The sequence below is a fragment of the Candoia aspera genome, chromosome 1, assembly GCF_035149785.1.
Source record: "Candoia aspera isolate rCanAsp1 chromosome 1, rCanAsp1.hap2, whole genome shotgun sequence".
NCBI lineage: Eukaryota > Metazoa > Chordata > Lepidosauria > Squamata > Boidae > Candoia > Candoia aspera.
Genome location: NC_086153.1, coordinates 9,511,167 through 9,526,251, shown reverse-complemented (window position 1 = coordinate 9,526,251; position 15,085 = coordinate 9,511,167). Strand labels below are relative to the sequence as shown.

Here is a 15,085-nt window from a genome sequence, read left to right as displayed (position 1 = left end):
TGTCCTGCAAAGCAGACTATTGTGGATTTGTTACCCTATTCACCAATGTTTGGCCCCCATGATCTTTGGTTGTCCCAATCAGTGTTAAACCATTGCTTCCGCCTGCCTGATCCCCATCCTGCAGTTTTAAAAGCAGTGGGTCTGTATTTATTGTACAGATTTGTATTGTTAGGGCTATTATTTTAAAAAATTAAAACAAGAATCCTCATGAAATGTATCTAAGATAGCAAAAGCAACTCTTTTCTACAAATAAAGTTGACTGTCTTTTCTTTTTGTCAGGATGGATCCACTGATACCTGTGATAAACTCCCAGATTTGTCTGTCAGTTGCAATTGGTCAGTGTTTCTCAACCTCAGCGACGTTAAGCTGTGTGGACTTTGAGTTCCAGAATTTGCTTGCTGAGGTTCAGAAACACGGCAATAAGTAGTTCTTGCAGAATTTTTTTGCTGAATTCTTGCTCTCTCTTCTTGAGTTTCAGAAAGCCCTTAAAACCTGGCTTTGGTCCCAGACCTGGAGTTAATACACTGTATTTTTGGAAACCCCGTTTCGTTTTGTTTTGTTTTTATTTGCGTCTCTTTTAGATCATTTTAGATCATTTTAATCTGGACTGTGTGGCTAGATGTTTTATCTATTCTTATGGATTTGTTTGGTTTTGTACGCTACTCAGAGTCCCTTGGATTTGGGCTGCTTTAATAAATGTAAATAATAAAATAAAATAAAATAAATAAAACAAATGAAATGAAATGAAATAATAAAGTAAAATAAAATAAAATAGGGACGAAGACGCCTCTTAATAAAATCTCTTTCAACAAGATGCACGCGGGGCTTATCGCGAACTCAGAAGTTTCATATCCAGACGGTGAGAGGCGTTCTTGTGTTTTTTCTTATTTCTACATTGTCCAATTGACGACCGACAGGAAACTCTGGCGTGGGCTGGTCCATGAAGTCACGAAGAGTCGGAAGCGACTGAACGAATAAACAACAACAACATTGTCTAAAGAGAATCTGCAGAGTCGACTCGCAGGAGACCTTCTGGAAGTTGTGGGTTGCGCATGCGTCCCGAGGAGGCTGGGTAAGAGAAATGGCAAAGGTTGCATCTGTAGGCGAGGAGGTGCAAAGCACGGGGGTCACTTGGGGAGTGGGCTTAAGGCATTAATTGGGAGGATGCAGAAAATGGAGAAGGATGCATGCTGGAGGAAAGCAAAGGAGCAGATTGCGACCCAAAATGCGGAGGAGTCTGCTAGGCAGTCCGGGGCCCTGCAAAAAGAGGCTTTTTCTAACCAAAGGGGGAGCTCTCATTTAGTATAGCTGTATTGCTGCACTTCCATGGGACTACCCAATTTAGTTTTTTTTTATATATATATATGTATGTATGTATGTATAATACATGTGTGTGTATGTGTATATACATACATACATACATACACATACATATATATATATATATTAAACTGGCTCAAATTTTGTAGACTTGCCACTTCTCATTAGCTGTTGCTCTTTCCACCTGAAGTCTTGCAAGATCTCATGAAGATTCGGGGAAAAAGAAATCCCAGTCTAATAAGAGTTGGGCCAGTATGCATCACAAAAAAAAAAGGATCTGCAAACCAGCTGTAGTTCCCTCTGCCTTAAAGAAGAGATTGAAGTGAGGAACAGATTTCCAAGTGGCTGAAAAGTTGCCACTTACCTAAAAAAAATCAGACCTCCATTGTAAGTAAAAATGTTAAAAGTGTGAGAATGTGTGTGGATGTGCAAGGTTGCAAAACTAACCCCCACCCCAAAAAAGAGCTAATAGCAAAACAGTATAGAGTATTTTGGGAACTGCAGTTCAGTCCTAGGTCTCTCTGCCTAAATCCTGGTTTAAAAAATGAGGGAGCGGACAAAATGTAGATAAACTATAAAATCTGTTGTTTTGTAAAATTGATAGAATTAATTATTGCTATTGCACCTTGAGAAGCAGCAAAAACCTGCATGGGCAGCTGTCTTATCCTTGCCTACAGGTAGTCCTAGCTTAACGACCACAGTTGGGACTGGAATTTTGGTTGCTAAGTGAAGCAGTCATTAAGCAAATTCAACCTGATTTTATGACCTTTTGCAGCAGTTGTTAAGCAAATAAGCATGAACGTTAAGCAAATCATGTGGTTGTTAAACAAATCCTGCAGTTCCCCATTGATTTTGCTTGCCGAAAGCCAGCTGGAAAGGTAAAAAATGGCAATCGTGACCACGGGATGCTGCGATGGTTGTAAATGCAAACCAGTTGCCAAGCACCCAAATCACGATCTTGTGGCCGGGGGGAAGCTGTGACGGTCATAAGTGCAAGGACAGGTTGTAAGTCGGTTTTTTCAGCACTGTCGTAAGTCTGAACCATCACTAAATGAATGGTTGTTAAGCGAGGACTACCTGTACACAGAGTAAGGCTCACTGAACACAGTACATTCCTAAGCATCTGCAAGATTCACATTTGTGAATTTTCTTTAGCATTGCTGTGGGGGAGCACACAGGGTCATGGATTGGGGGAGCCTGGCAGAGAACAACCTGGTTCTTATGGGGGAGCGGGCTCTCAGCATTCCCCAAAATCACAATTTTACTTTTTTTTTTTTTTTAAAGCACTCACATGAAGATATATTCACTATAAGCCTGGGTTGGGTTTAATGCATCTATTTTGCTTCATAAAGAAAGCTAGTCCAAATGCAATCCAGAAAGGAAGCTGTGAAAATTCCAGCTGCTGTTTCTGGAGAAATGTCCTAGTGTAGCTTTTGTGTGTATGTGTGTTGTGTTTCCTGGGGCTTTTCAACAGTGGTACAGACTAGCTTAGAAAGGTGATAGACATTCCGTTAATGAAGATTTTGAAACAGAGCCAGAATTACATTTTAGCAGAGAGACTGTAGCAAGAGACCTCCTGCATCAATAGTGGATTGGGCCACTTGAACATTCAGGGCCCTTTCACCTCAGTGAAGCTGTGAAGTATTGCCACAAGGGCCTTTTCTTCCAAAATACAAGCTACCGAGTTCATAACAGCTTAAATGTTCATTGTCTTCACATGACACACTGGCCACAAACTAAACCAAGTGTATTCTAGCCTAAAATGTGACAGGAACCCAACCCAGAAAGTTAATTCAGGAAACCATGGTTCCGTGCAAACACTAAAGTAAGCTTTTTTTTTTTTTTGGCTCCTGGCAACTGCCTGGACTAGTCCCTGCAGTTTTCTTGGCAAGTGGTTTGCCATTGCCTCCTTCCTGGGGCTGAGAGAGAATGACTGGCCCAGCTGGCTTCATGCCCAAGGCGGGAGTAGAACTCACGGTCTCCTGGGTTCTAGCCTGGTGCCTTAAAGCAGTGCAGCAAACTGGCTCTCATGTAGCTTTTAGGGACCGACTTTTTAAAGAAGTTCAGTCCCCCAGATCCTCTCCCCAGGTACAGTAAATTTCCCTGCCTTTACTTAAGGTTGCTTCCTCCTCCTCAGCTCAGCACAGTGAGTCACTTAGAAAACGGGAAGGCAGCCCACAGATTTGAGCTGCGATTCCAAAGTGTGAAAATGTAACATTTGCATGGCAGAGTCAGCCTTGTGCGCAAGACGCATAAATCAAAGTGGGTAGCACAGCCCCTGGAATTGCAACTTGCAGCCCATAATCAGATGGAGAGGAGGGATAAAAAATGTTCCAGTGTTGATTTAGAGTTCTTTTAGGTAGATGGGTGGCTTTATAGGTCTTTTAATAAATAATAAGGGCAATATCACCCACCCACAAAACATACCACACTCCTACCTGTGCATTCTAGATGTATTTGCTGCCTGACTTTTAAATACAATTAAAATTTAGAGGTGTTACAAGCTGGAACAAACCAAGTATTAAATTAGCAGTAAATCAGAGCTGTTTTTAGATAAGTCACTCCAAATCGTGTCTTGTCTTATTTATTACTATATTTTTAACTGCTGTATTTCCCAAGAACTCCTGGCTGAGCCTAGTTAAAACATTACAACAGCTGAGCAAATCAATGTAATAAAAAAAAAGATCTCAACAATAGAATTAAAACTGGTGTGAATCGGCATCCAGCGACTGGATGCTACGCCTCAGATGCCCTTCTGAAAGGCTCCATTTTCAGATCCTCCCTGAAGCTCAGGAGCAAAGGCACCATCCAGATCTCCAGCTGGAGGTTATTCCAAAGGATGGGTTTTGTCCCTGAAAAGCACTCCTTTCTTGCCTTCAAATCTTCTGGGAGGGAAGGAAGGCACCTGCGGCATGTCCACCCAAGGGTGGGATCCCTTTCAAGTAGGGATTCCCTTGCTGGCTGGGGAATTCTGGGAGTTGAAGTCCACCCATTTTAAAGTTGCCGAGGTTGAGGGTTTCGGAGATCAATATCAGTGTGACTGTTTGCACTAAGTAAGGACTGCTTGCCATTCTGTCACATGAAATCACCAATCTCCCCCCTCAGCCATGGAAGTTCTGTGGGGGACTTTGGGCAAAGCACTCTCTCTCAGCCCAGTCTACTTCACTGGGCTGTTGTGGGAAAAAGGAGGAAGGAACACTATGTATGATGTCTCAAGCTTCTGCACAAAAGACATGGTCATGGGTGTCTGCAAATATGGCAAAAAAAGGTCAAAGGTGGGGATGATGCACATTAAAAAGGATGGAGTTTTGATCACACCATTGTGGCTGGTGTGAGGTCTTCCAGTGTCTTCCTGATGTACTGTAGATGGCCTCCAGGGGAGGCTGAACACAGAAGACATCTGCCAGCCTCAGAGAGGTTGCCAGCCAACATAATGCCATTACAGGTAGTCCTCGCTTAATGGCCATTTGTTTAGTAACTGTCCGGAGTTAGGCCGGCGCTGAAAACTACTTATGGCCATTCCTCGTACTTAGGACCATTGCAGTGTCCCCACGGTCACATGATTGCAATTCAGGCACTTGGCAACTGTCATGCATTTACAACAGTTGCAGCATCCTGCAATCATGTGATTGCCATTTTTGACCTTCCCAGCCAGCTTCCAATAAGCAAAATCAATAGGGAACTGCATGGTTCACCTAACAACCATGTGGTTGGCTTCATGACCGCAGTGATTCACTTAAAGGCCACCACAAAAATGGTCATAAAATCTGTTCCAGATTCACTTAACAACCACATTGCTTAGTGACCTAAATTCCGGTCCCAATTGTGGTCGTTAAGCGAGGGCTACCTGTACTTAACTCCAAGTGGATAGGGCTGTAGAAATAGCTTCACACATAGTGGGGTAGACTTTACCAGAGGAAGAAAGCTATAGAAAAATAGTGAACCTACTGATACTTGGCCAGACAAGCATAAATCAGGTCTCTGCTGTACGCTGCTTACCAGAAGGGCAACAGGAAGGTGGGACAGTCCAGCAGAGACCGGTATGAATGCCTTAGAAAATTGCAGTTTGTCTTAAAGGCGTCTGAATTGCTGAAAGAAATGCTTATGTGCCAATTAAAGGGAAAATTCACAAGAAGGATTTGGGGTGTGCTGCATGCTGAATCATTTCCCATAAACCCACAAAGCCGTCGTGACAACCAGCCCTCGGAATTGCGCTTGGAAGCCTTTTGGCAGCCGACACAGTGCCCACAACACTGGTGTTGTGTGTGAATAGCAGCTCTTACCCAGTAACGTGTGGGCTGCTTCATTGTGCTTCAGCTGCACCTTCTGAGTATTGTGCTGTTGAGCGCAAGGGAGTAATCTCGTCTGTTGCCTTTCTAAAGGTGGAAGATGGGACAGCAACTGGTGCGTGTCCTGTTCCCCCAAGGAAGTTGTACTTGGCAGGCAGATAGGAGTCACTTAAGATTTTCTTACAGCTGAGTAACAACCTGTTAGCCAGCCGAGCAGAGTCGGGGTCTGCCACACCCAAGAAACAGGCAAAGTTTCAAGAGAAGGTTCACAGGAATAGCAAGGTCAGAGTACAGACCATATCTGGGTTCAAGAAGTCAGTCCTAGGGAGGTTTTCCAACAGCTGGCCACACTGGAACATAAAAGGTGAAGAAGCTGTTATCAGGACACCCCTAACTGGCCAGCTTTATATCCTAGATTTCAAGCTCCTACTTGAATTAGTTGAACTGCAGGTTCAGTGCATGTGATAACAATTTCCAAGTGGATTGGTGCTACCGAGAGCCTTTCTCCCTCAAGCTTTCAGCATGCTCCAACAGAAGAGAGCATCTGTAACTCAGGGTTGAACTGTGGAATTCTTGGTGCTCTCTGAGCTTGGTTGTTGGCTTGCAGATGTTTAGTCTATCAAGGAAGAAGAATACCCAATACTCAACGAAACACCCCCCCCAAAACTGGCAGGGCAAGCTACTGTATACAAACAGGGAGCAAACCCCACTCTCCCTCGCAGTGATGAGGTTACCTAGTTGGGTAATGGAATGTCTGCAAGCGAATTAACCAAGCTCGGAGAGCACCAAGGACTCCACAGTTCAACATGCTATTGTCATTGCTCTCATGGGCTTGAAGGATGTCTTGCTTGGAATCTGGAATTGAGGGAATCGTGGCCCTAGGAATTAGGACCAGTTTTTCTATGGATTTTCTGATGGTCCATGGCCCATCAACCTTGCAAGCCTTCCCCAGACTTACCATCCTCCTCCTCCAGAGGTGGCCTCTGTGGGGGCCATGGCCATATGTCTTGCATGGTTTGCTTTCACGTGGGAAATTTCAGAAGAAAGTTTTGCATTCCAGGATTTGTCTTGTGGCTCATTTAACTGCCTCCCTGCATGGAGTTTGGGTCAGCAACCCACGTTCTTCAGTAAGGCTGTGTAGATCCTTCAAAAGAGGTAATACAGGAGGAAGCAAAGTGGCTTTTCTTGCACATGTGTATGGATCAAGCCAGGAGACGCTACCAAAGCAGTCACTGGAACATGAAAAGAAAACATGGCTGCTCTAATTATCCAAAAAGAAGGGCCTTTCTGCACTGGCATGCCTTCTGAAATGCCTCTTTCAAATCATTTGCATTGTCCACACCACAACTACATGAGGTTGATTTCACTGAAGGGCAGACTGAATAGACTGTGAACCTGCCAGTCAGCTTCAGAAACAGGATTTGAACCTGCTTTTGTCCATTCTCTAATTACTCTTTCCCACTGTATCTCTTACACTGGATTCATGATTAAGTGGTTCCCAAGTTTACTTGAGAGCCATTTTGGTGTAGTGGTTAAAAACACTGGACTAGAAGCTGGGAGGCTGTGCGTTCTAATCCCACCTTAGGCACAAAGCCAGCTGGGCGACCCTGGGCCAGTCACTCTCTCTCAGCCCCAGGAAGAAGGCAATGGCAAACCACTTCTGAAAAACCTTGCCAAGAAAACTGCAGCGACTAGTCCAGGCAGTCGCCAGGAATTAAAAACTGACTCAAAGGCACCCCCACTCCCAAAAGCTTACTTTAGTATTTGCGCTGAATCATGGTTTCCTGAATTAACTTTCTGGGTTGGGTTCCTGTCACATTTTAGAGTAGAATACACTTGGTTTAGCTTGTGGCCAGTGTGTCATGTGAAGACAGTGAACATTTAAGCTGTTATGAACTCGGTAGCTTGTATTTTGGAAGAAAAGGCCCTTGTAGCAATACTTCACAGCTTCATTGAGGTGAAAGGGCCCTGAATGTTCATGTTGCCCAACCCCCTATTGATGCAGGAGGTTTCTGACTGTTGTTTCTTACTACAGTCTCTGCTAAAATGTGATTCTGGCTCTGTTTCAAAATCTTCATTAATGGAATGTCTATCACCTTTCTAAGCTAGTCTGTACCACTGTTGAAAAGCCCCAGGTAAAACTTGCTAATGTTTACATGAAATCCCATTCTTCTGCTGTAAGTCCTTGGTTCACCATGTCCTGCCCTCTCTTCCGGAAGCTGTCAGTCCTTTGAGGTAGACCAGACTAGGAAACCAAAGTCACGCAGGCCACTATTACTTTTATTATAAGGTTATAGTAACGGAATCTCGCAAGTTTGATTGCACTTCCCCCCCTCCCTTTATCTTCATGAGAACCAGGGAGGGTCTTGTCTGAGACACTTGCTCAGGTTACATTTCTGTTCTGGACTCAGGTTTCTTTTATCTGTTGTCTTGGTAATGGCTGTTCCTCCTGTTCCTCAAGGTCGTTCCTTCTACCATTACAGGAGCATTTAGACTCCCATCATCCTCTGCTCCATGGCCTATGGGGTGCCAATGGAGGTCTTGCCCATTGCAAGAGACTGGCCATGTTCCCAAAGAGTTACACAATGCAGGTAATGGGTGGCCACAGATGGAGTCCCCCTCTCCTACTAAACTGCATTGTCTCATCTGGTGCCCAAAGATGCACCATGCTGCAACTGCCACAATTTTGAACCAGGGATAGCCAATCACTACGCAGGCTAAGAACTCTGGGAGTTGTAGTGCAAGGCATTCAGGAGGCCCAGGGCAAAGGAGGCTCTTTCAAACCCCGATTGTGGCACATGAGCTCTTGACTGCAGCCACAGCCTCAAAATGTCCCCTGGTTGCAGATTCCATGATCTAAAACGTCTCTGTGGCAGGCACCAGGGGGTCCTTGTGCATCTGGGCAGTCTCGAAGGAGGTTGTGCTTCATCATGTTGTCTTCTTTCCTTCCGTAGTTGATGGTGGAGGATGGCTCCTCTCCCGGGGGTGGAATTGGTGAAGAGCCCTTTGCAGTTGTACCGCTACCTGCTCCGTTGCTGCAGGGTTCTTCCTGAAAAGAACCTCCAGGATCATTACAAGCACACAATCCGGCAGGTATGGAGGGAGGGGTCCTGTTGTTCCCCTTGGTGCCTTGTCTGAAGTTGACCTACACCAGTGTTTTTCAATCTCAGTGACTTTAAGACCTGTGGACTTCAATTCCCAGAATTCCCCAGCCAGGATGCCAGGTCTTAGAGTCACTGAGATTGAGAAATACTGGTCTACACCTTCCAATCATAGAGAGATGGGTCTCAGAAATGTGCAAGCAGACCTTATGGCTGCATAGACCTTACCCTGGTTCTGGGATGGCCCACTTTACTGTTGGTGAAGACCATGTCCTTGCAATAGAGCCTCCATCTCATTGCCAGCCTGCTGCTGAGGCAGGCTGAAGCTGGATCAGGGTGTTCTGGCAGGAAAGTGGGGTGTTCCATCAAAAACAAAACAAAACAAAAAAACCCCAGAAGAAATGCCTTGAAGTGCTTTACAGAGGTAGTCCTCAACTTACCGCCACAATTGGGACCGCAAGTTCCATTGTAAGTTGTTGCAGTCATAAGTCAAGTCACCATGTGACTGGACCTGATTTTACAACCATTTTTACAGTGGTCATTAAGCAAATCCGGCTTCCCCAATGGGTGTGTTTTGCCAGAAAATGGCAAAAAATGTCACAAAACATAGATCACCTGACTGTGGGACTCTGCAGTCGATCATAAATGTGAGCCAGTTGCCAAGGTCCGGAAATGCGATCATGGAACTGCAGGGGGTGGTGCAACATTTTGCGATTCTTGGAAGTGCTTTACAGGCCGTAAAGCACCCGTTCCGAGGCCATCATAACTTCAAACTGTCTTTAAACAAATGGTCGTAAGTCGAGGACTACCTGTAGCTGATAATCAGCATCTTGAATTGCGCCAGAACCCTATGGGTAACCACTGCAGCTTGCAAAGCAGAGGTATTACGTGCGCATGCTGGGCCCTGTCCATAACTGCCCATGCTGCTGCTGCTGCTGTCTGGACCAAGTGCAGCTTCGAGGACAGCCCCATCTTGAAGAACATGCCTTCCTCCCATCTTGCGGATAGGAGAGATGGAGGACCACCAGGATGTGTGGTTGAGCCCTTAAGTTAGAGGACTTTGGCCCTTTAAAGCGGGGGTTCTCAGCCAGGGTTCTGTTAATTAACAGTAACACTGTTAATGCATCTATACAGGCCTACCCATGAAACAAATATAATACTTTTGTAACTTCTGGCCTATCGTTGAGCCTGAATGTGCAGGGGTTCCCCGAGGCCTGAAAAATATTTCAAGGGTTCTTCCAGGGTCAAAAGGTTGAGAAAGGCTGCTTTAAAGAAAGGTTGCACTCACTGCCTGAATTGTCTGAGTACATATCCTCAACTGCTGCCATCGCTTCCCGTACAAGCCATTGCCTGCTACTTTACTGACCACCTTTCGGTGGCAGGGATAATTTATTTATGTATGTACTTGTTTATTTGTAGAGCTTCAAAGTTCATGTCGATGAAGACAGTCCTGAGAGGATCCAGCAGATTATCAAAAGGGCCATCGAAGATGCTGACTGGGTAATGGACAAAGTAAGTGGTCTGCATCCCGTCATCTTTGCCAGATGTTCAAAGGAATTGCTCTCCAGTTGTGGCCTGGATTCTCCTGGCTGTGCAACTGCAATTGAGTATCGCTTTAAATCCAAGTCAGTTTCCAGAAGGGTTGCCTCTGCATTAGCCTTTCTGCAAACGTATTATAGCAATGACAAATCCATTTCTTTATTTGCATGTTGCAAATATGTATCTACTACTGTGTTGCAGGATTTCAGGTGGTTCACCATCAGCAAAATGTATTGCAAAAAGAACATGATAAAACCTCTTGCACAGCACAAAAATACCCATCACAGTTCAATTTCTTTATCGTTTTTCTGTTTTAAATGGTAAGCCACCAATAGTCATTCTGGAGTTGTGCGCCCTCCAAATTTTAGAAATAAATAAAGCAGCCTTTCTCAACCTTTTGACCCTGGAGGATCCCTTGAAATATTTTCCAGGCCTTGGGGAACCCCTGCCCATTCAGGCTCAAATATAGACCAGAAGTTACAAAATTATTATATTCGTTTCACGGGTAGACCTGTATATATGCACTTACAGTGTTCTTAAATTAAAAATAAAGAATGAAACTTACCTCTTTAATGTGAAGTTGCCCACATTTGAAAAAAAAAAATTAAATCATGATCTCCCAGGGAACCCCTAGTGACCTCTCTTGGAACCCTAGGGTACCACGGAACCCTGATGGAGAAACCCTGAAATAAAGACATTCAAAGCACCAATAACAGTCTTTTTTAATCAAATGTTTAATTCCAACAGAAAGGCTGCCCACACTGAACCACTCTGATCAGCGGTGTCCACAAGGGTTGTGTGTGTGTGAGTGCATGTCAATAAAAGTCAAGATGGTGGTTGCGATTGAAGCCCCGCCCACTTAGTACACACATACAAGAGGGGCAAAGTGCATACATACAAACAGATGAAGCTTCAGTCACAGGGTCACAACTGCCATCTTGACTTTTTTGACCCTCTGCAGATGCTCCCACTCAGATCCAAATGCCCAGGGCAACAAAGCCATTGTCAACATCTCCTTGAAGCTTAACAGTCTGTAGATGCTCTGCCTTAAGGGTCAAGCTGTTCCACTACCTTAGTAGCAGGAAAGGGGGTGTCTATCTGAAACACCCCCTTTTGAGCTGAATGGAATCTCAGCACCCACAAAAAGTATTGGTTAATGCTAAGGAGCATTGAGGCTTCCATCCAAGGCAGCCTTCCCTGACCGTTGTCAGCAAAGGCAAAAACACACACCTGCCCCATCTGAAGGAGCCAGGTGACACCTTTTCTGAATAACACCTTTTATTAAAAGGCTTAATGAACAAAAGGTACTACCGGACCCTTCCTGAGTTTTGGCTCCCATAGACTAACATGGCTGTCCTGCAAAACCTGCCCCATGTAAGGCATGGGCAGAAGGCTCCTTTCCTGGCATTTCTGCAACTGACTGGATGGGGTTTGAAGAGTGGGTTTAAAGCTTGTCCCCTCCTGCAGGCCTAATCTGGAAGCCCCTGGAAATGTTGGCTCCAAGATGTCCATTTTGCTTCCAAAGGGGAAAGGCTGATCAGCAAAACATTAGATCAGTGTTTTTCAACCTTGGCCGCTTGAAGATGTGTGGACTTCAACTCCCAGAATTCCCCAGCCAGCCATGCTGGCTGGGGAATTCTGGGAGTTGAAGTCCACACATCTTCAAGCGGCCATGGTTGAGAAACACTGCATTGAGAGCTGCTGTTGGGTGACCCACAGCCTCTTTGAGAAAGCATGGAGGGAAATGCCACTTCAGTGACAGGATAGTGGCCCCAGGGACCAGAGGTCCCTGATATCTGCCCTAACCTATCCCTTCCAAACTGTGACATGATGTCAGCGGTCAGGCATTACCAGCAAGACCACGAGAGTGAGTTCTGCAAACCAACGTCACAAATCAGGATTCTCGAGTTCAGAAATGTTCTACCACCGATCCTGTGACTGTAGTTATATTTAGATTTTAATCAACAACTTAAGCCACTTCTGCCCTGTGTTCTACTTCCTCATAAGAGGTATTCTCCTCATTTTATCTTTTGGCCCACATCTGCAACCTTCTCTTGAAGTCACCAAGAATTTATTTATGAATTTATATATTTCTTCATTTCGGTAGAAGCTCTCTAACACACACACACACACACACACATCCTGTAATGCTTTGTTTCTAAGGAGAGACTTGTGGAATCAAGGAGAAGGGATTTAGAGGTCATCTAGCCCAATTGCCTGCTTAGTGCAGGATCTGCTACCAAATTTATTTATTTATTCTTTCTTTGATAGGTATGGCTGCCCAATTGCAAGATTGACTCTGGGCAACTTACAATTTGAAGAAAAATGAAAACAAGGAATTCAAAATAAAAATATTGTACAGAATAATATAATAAACCTTTGGAACATATGAAACAACAGGTTAATGGAATAACAGAAATAACAATAAGAGAACCAAGCAAGACCAACCAACACATACTGTGATGGAATGTGAGGGTGACCTTGGAAGGCGGGGGGAAGAGATGCTGCCTAGGGAATGATCAGATAAAAGGGGAAGGAGCCCACAACAGAGTAATGGCCAAAGGAAGAAACTTAGGAAGGACCCTCCCCAACTACTCAGCCGGTAAACAGGGAGGGCGGGAGATTTGTACTTTCAGACTTGCAAGATTCTGTTAATGTAGCCTTACAGTAAAGTAGAATTAGCTCATCTAGTTGTGTTTCCTGCCTGGTCTACCTGGGAGGGCTGACACATATTTCATTCAAGGCTCTTACATTCTATATAGGCTCATCCCATGATCTGGCCCAATGTTTGGGGGAAGAGCCAGATTTTGGGGGCCATGTGGAAGGACAGAAGGATCAGGGTCATCAGAACCTCAGGGGGAATGATATTCCATAGAGAAGGATCTGCCAGAGCATCCCTGCAGATGACCTTCCACCCTCTGCTTGAAGACCTCCAGCAAAGCAACAATAAAAATGTGCTTGTTACCCAACCTGCTGTGCTTTACATGTGTTGGATCACAATTCCAGCTGAGTTGGCTTTCTTTTGAGCTGTTGTCATTGGGATATAATGGCATGTGAATGACAGAAAAATGGCATGTGGGTGCCAGAGTTCTCACACAGACAGTAAAAACTAATAGTAAATCTGATGGCTGCCAAAACAAGACAGATGAAAACAAGCCAGAGTTCAAATGAGGGGGCCAAGCAGCCGTTAGGTTGGGCTGTGGTCTGGGGGAAGACACGGCTACTTCAAAGAGTTGCTGACAGGTCCTTCGAACATGCTGCTTCGAACGTATACTCCATCCCACCTTTTCCCCTTCAAATCTGGATTGCTGCATAGTGCTGTTGAGCAGTCTGAAGGTAAAAGCATCAACTAAGCCTGTGGGATTGGTCTGGCTGACCAAACCATCCAGTGGGTTTCCTGACTAAGTAACTGCAGTGCTTGGTCCAAAGGACCACAGGCTGGTTTGTCAGGTCTCATAGGAAACTGATTTCTACCTGAATGATTTTTATATAAACTTCCAAATAAAAGGATATAGAATATTACCTTTTAGGGTTAGTCGATTTATGAATATTTCATTGATTGTACTAAGATTAATCATTAGAATTATTAATGCACAGTTTATCAATTTTCTGTATTAATCTCCATCTTTGAAATTTTCTTCCTCTCTCTTCCTCCCACCCTTCCCCCCTTTAGTATAAGAAACCAAAGTAAGGGAGAAACGGTTGGTGGAAAAGTGAAGATTGTTTCTTAAAACAATTGGACTGAAGAAACCAGTTTGCGACAGTAGCCGGCTCCTGGGAACCCCGCTGCTTTCTGTGATTGTAAAATGCAAGAGGACAAACTCAAATTCAACTAGCTGCTGGCATTTAGGAACTTCTTTGCTACTGGTGATCAGCCTTTAATAGATGAGGGACAAGCTATCTCAAGCGACTGATCTTTAGCGGTTGAATTTTCTGAGCTGAAATGACATGGCCTCTACAGGGCTCGGAGCAGGAGCCATCGTGAAGTTGCATTTCCACAAGACGTATGCCACATTTCCACAGGATTTATATCTAAGCTCTGCTGTTGAACCTAGTTTTTGTTGGTAGCATGCAGGAAAATGGGTTAATTTTGGATCTAGGGCTGCTGTTTACACTAGAAACTATTAAAATCAAGTTTTGATTTGCTACAGCTGCTGCTTAGTCCATTTCCTAGAGATACTATGTGGCATAGATTCAACCTTCCCATTCACATCTGTGGAACATCCAGGCTTATATTTTAAGAAATGGCAAAAATCTTACCATATAAGTTCTCATTTTTCTTTTCCTTTGAATAAGTGGTGTGTCAGGCTCTGCCTGAGACCCAATAAAAACACAGGCGCTAGAGTAAACTTAGGTTCTGGTTTTATTTGGGAATAGAATGCATGCCCTTAGAAAGCTGAGAGTGAGGGGAGTGCACCGGAACGGGATTTAAATAGCCCGCGCCGGTCAGCGCTCCACCCCACCTTACCCCAGGTGCGCCCCACAAGTCCCAACAGTTCGTCCTTGTCAGTTGAGAGGTCGTCCAGCCCCCTGCGCCCCGGGCATCGCCTCGATCGCCTTCCTGTGTGGTGATGATCCATTGCCAGGCGATCAGGCTTCTAATTCCTCGAAAGCCCGGGCGCGCCCTTCCGAATCTCGCCTGTTCGGTTGTTATTCAATTTCATGTCAGTTTTCTTTTATTGTTGCTTCCTGGGCTGCCGGACTCGGTCGTTACATAGTTTCCTTAAACCCCTTACTTCTTTTTGTGTTTTTCTATTGCCCTTGCCTTATCAGCTCAGGACCCATATCCCTGTATTGTCATGCGAGCCGTTGCGATGTGGCAAACATCGTAACGGC

General features: G+C 44.7%; 1 protein-coding gene across 3 annotated transcripts; it reads left to right on the top strand.

Annotated features, from left to right (window-relative positions):
• The first annotated feature begins 998 nt into the window (after positions 1-998).
• Positions 999-14,499, top strand: LYRM9 (LYR motif containing 9). Of its 3 annotated transcripts, none has more exons than XM_063295009.1 (4): positions 999-1,072; positions 8,564-8,702; positions 10,130-10,222; positions 13,923-14,499. In XM_063295009.1, exons 2-4 carry the CDS (start codon positions 8,577-8,579, stop codon positions 13,938-13,940), a joined length of 237 nt encoding a protein of 78 aa, XP_063151079.1. In that variant the 5' UTR covers positions 999-1,072; positions 8,564-8,576; the 3' UTR covers positions 13,941-14,499. The 3 variants fall into 3 exon arrangements, with proteins under 3 accessions (XP_063151079.1, XP_063150240.1, XP_063149405.1); XM_063294170.1 differs by lacking the exon at positions 999-1,072 and adding an exon at positions 5,435-5,585; XM_063293335.1 differs by lacking the exon at positions 999-1,072 and having other exon boundaries at positions 7,959-8,702.
• Positions 14,500-15,085: the final 586 nt, after the last annotated feature.

What these genes read in the sequence shown, in the direction of transcription:
- LYRM9 (XM_063295009.1), top strand. Translation starts at nt 8,577, where the DNA reads ATGGCTCCTCTCCCGGGGGTGGAATTGGTGAAGAGCCCTTTGCAGTTG. An exon ending in ACAAGCACACAATCCGGCAG is followed by an intron (nt 8,703 to 10,129) that starts GTATGGAGGGAG and finishes GTTTATTTGTAG; the next exon opens with AGCTTCAAAGTTCATGTCGA.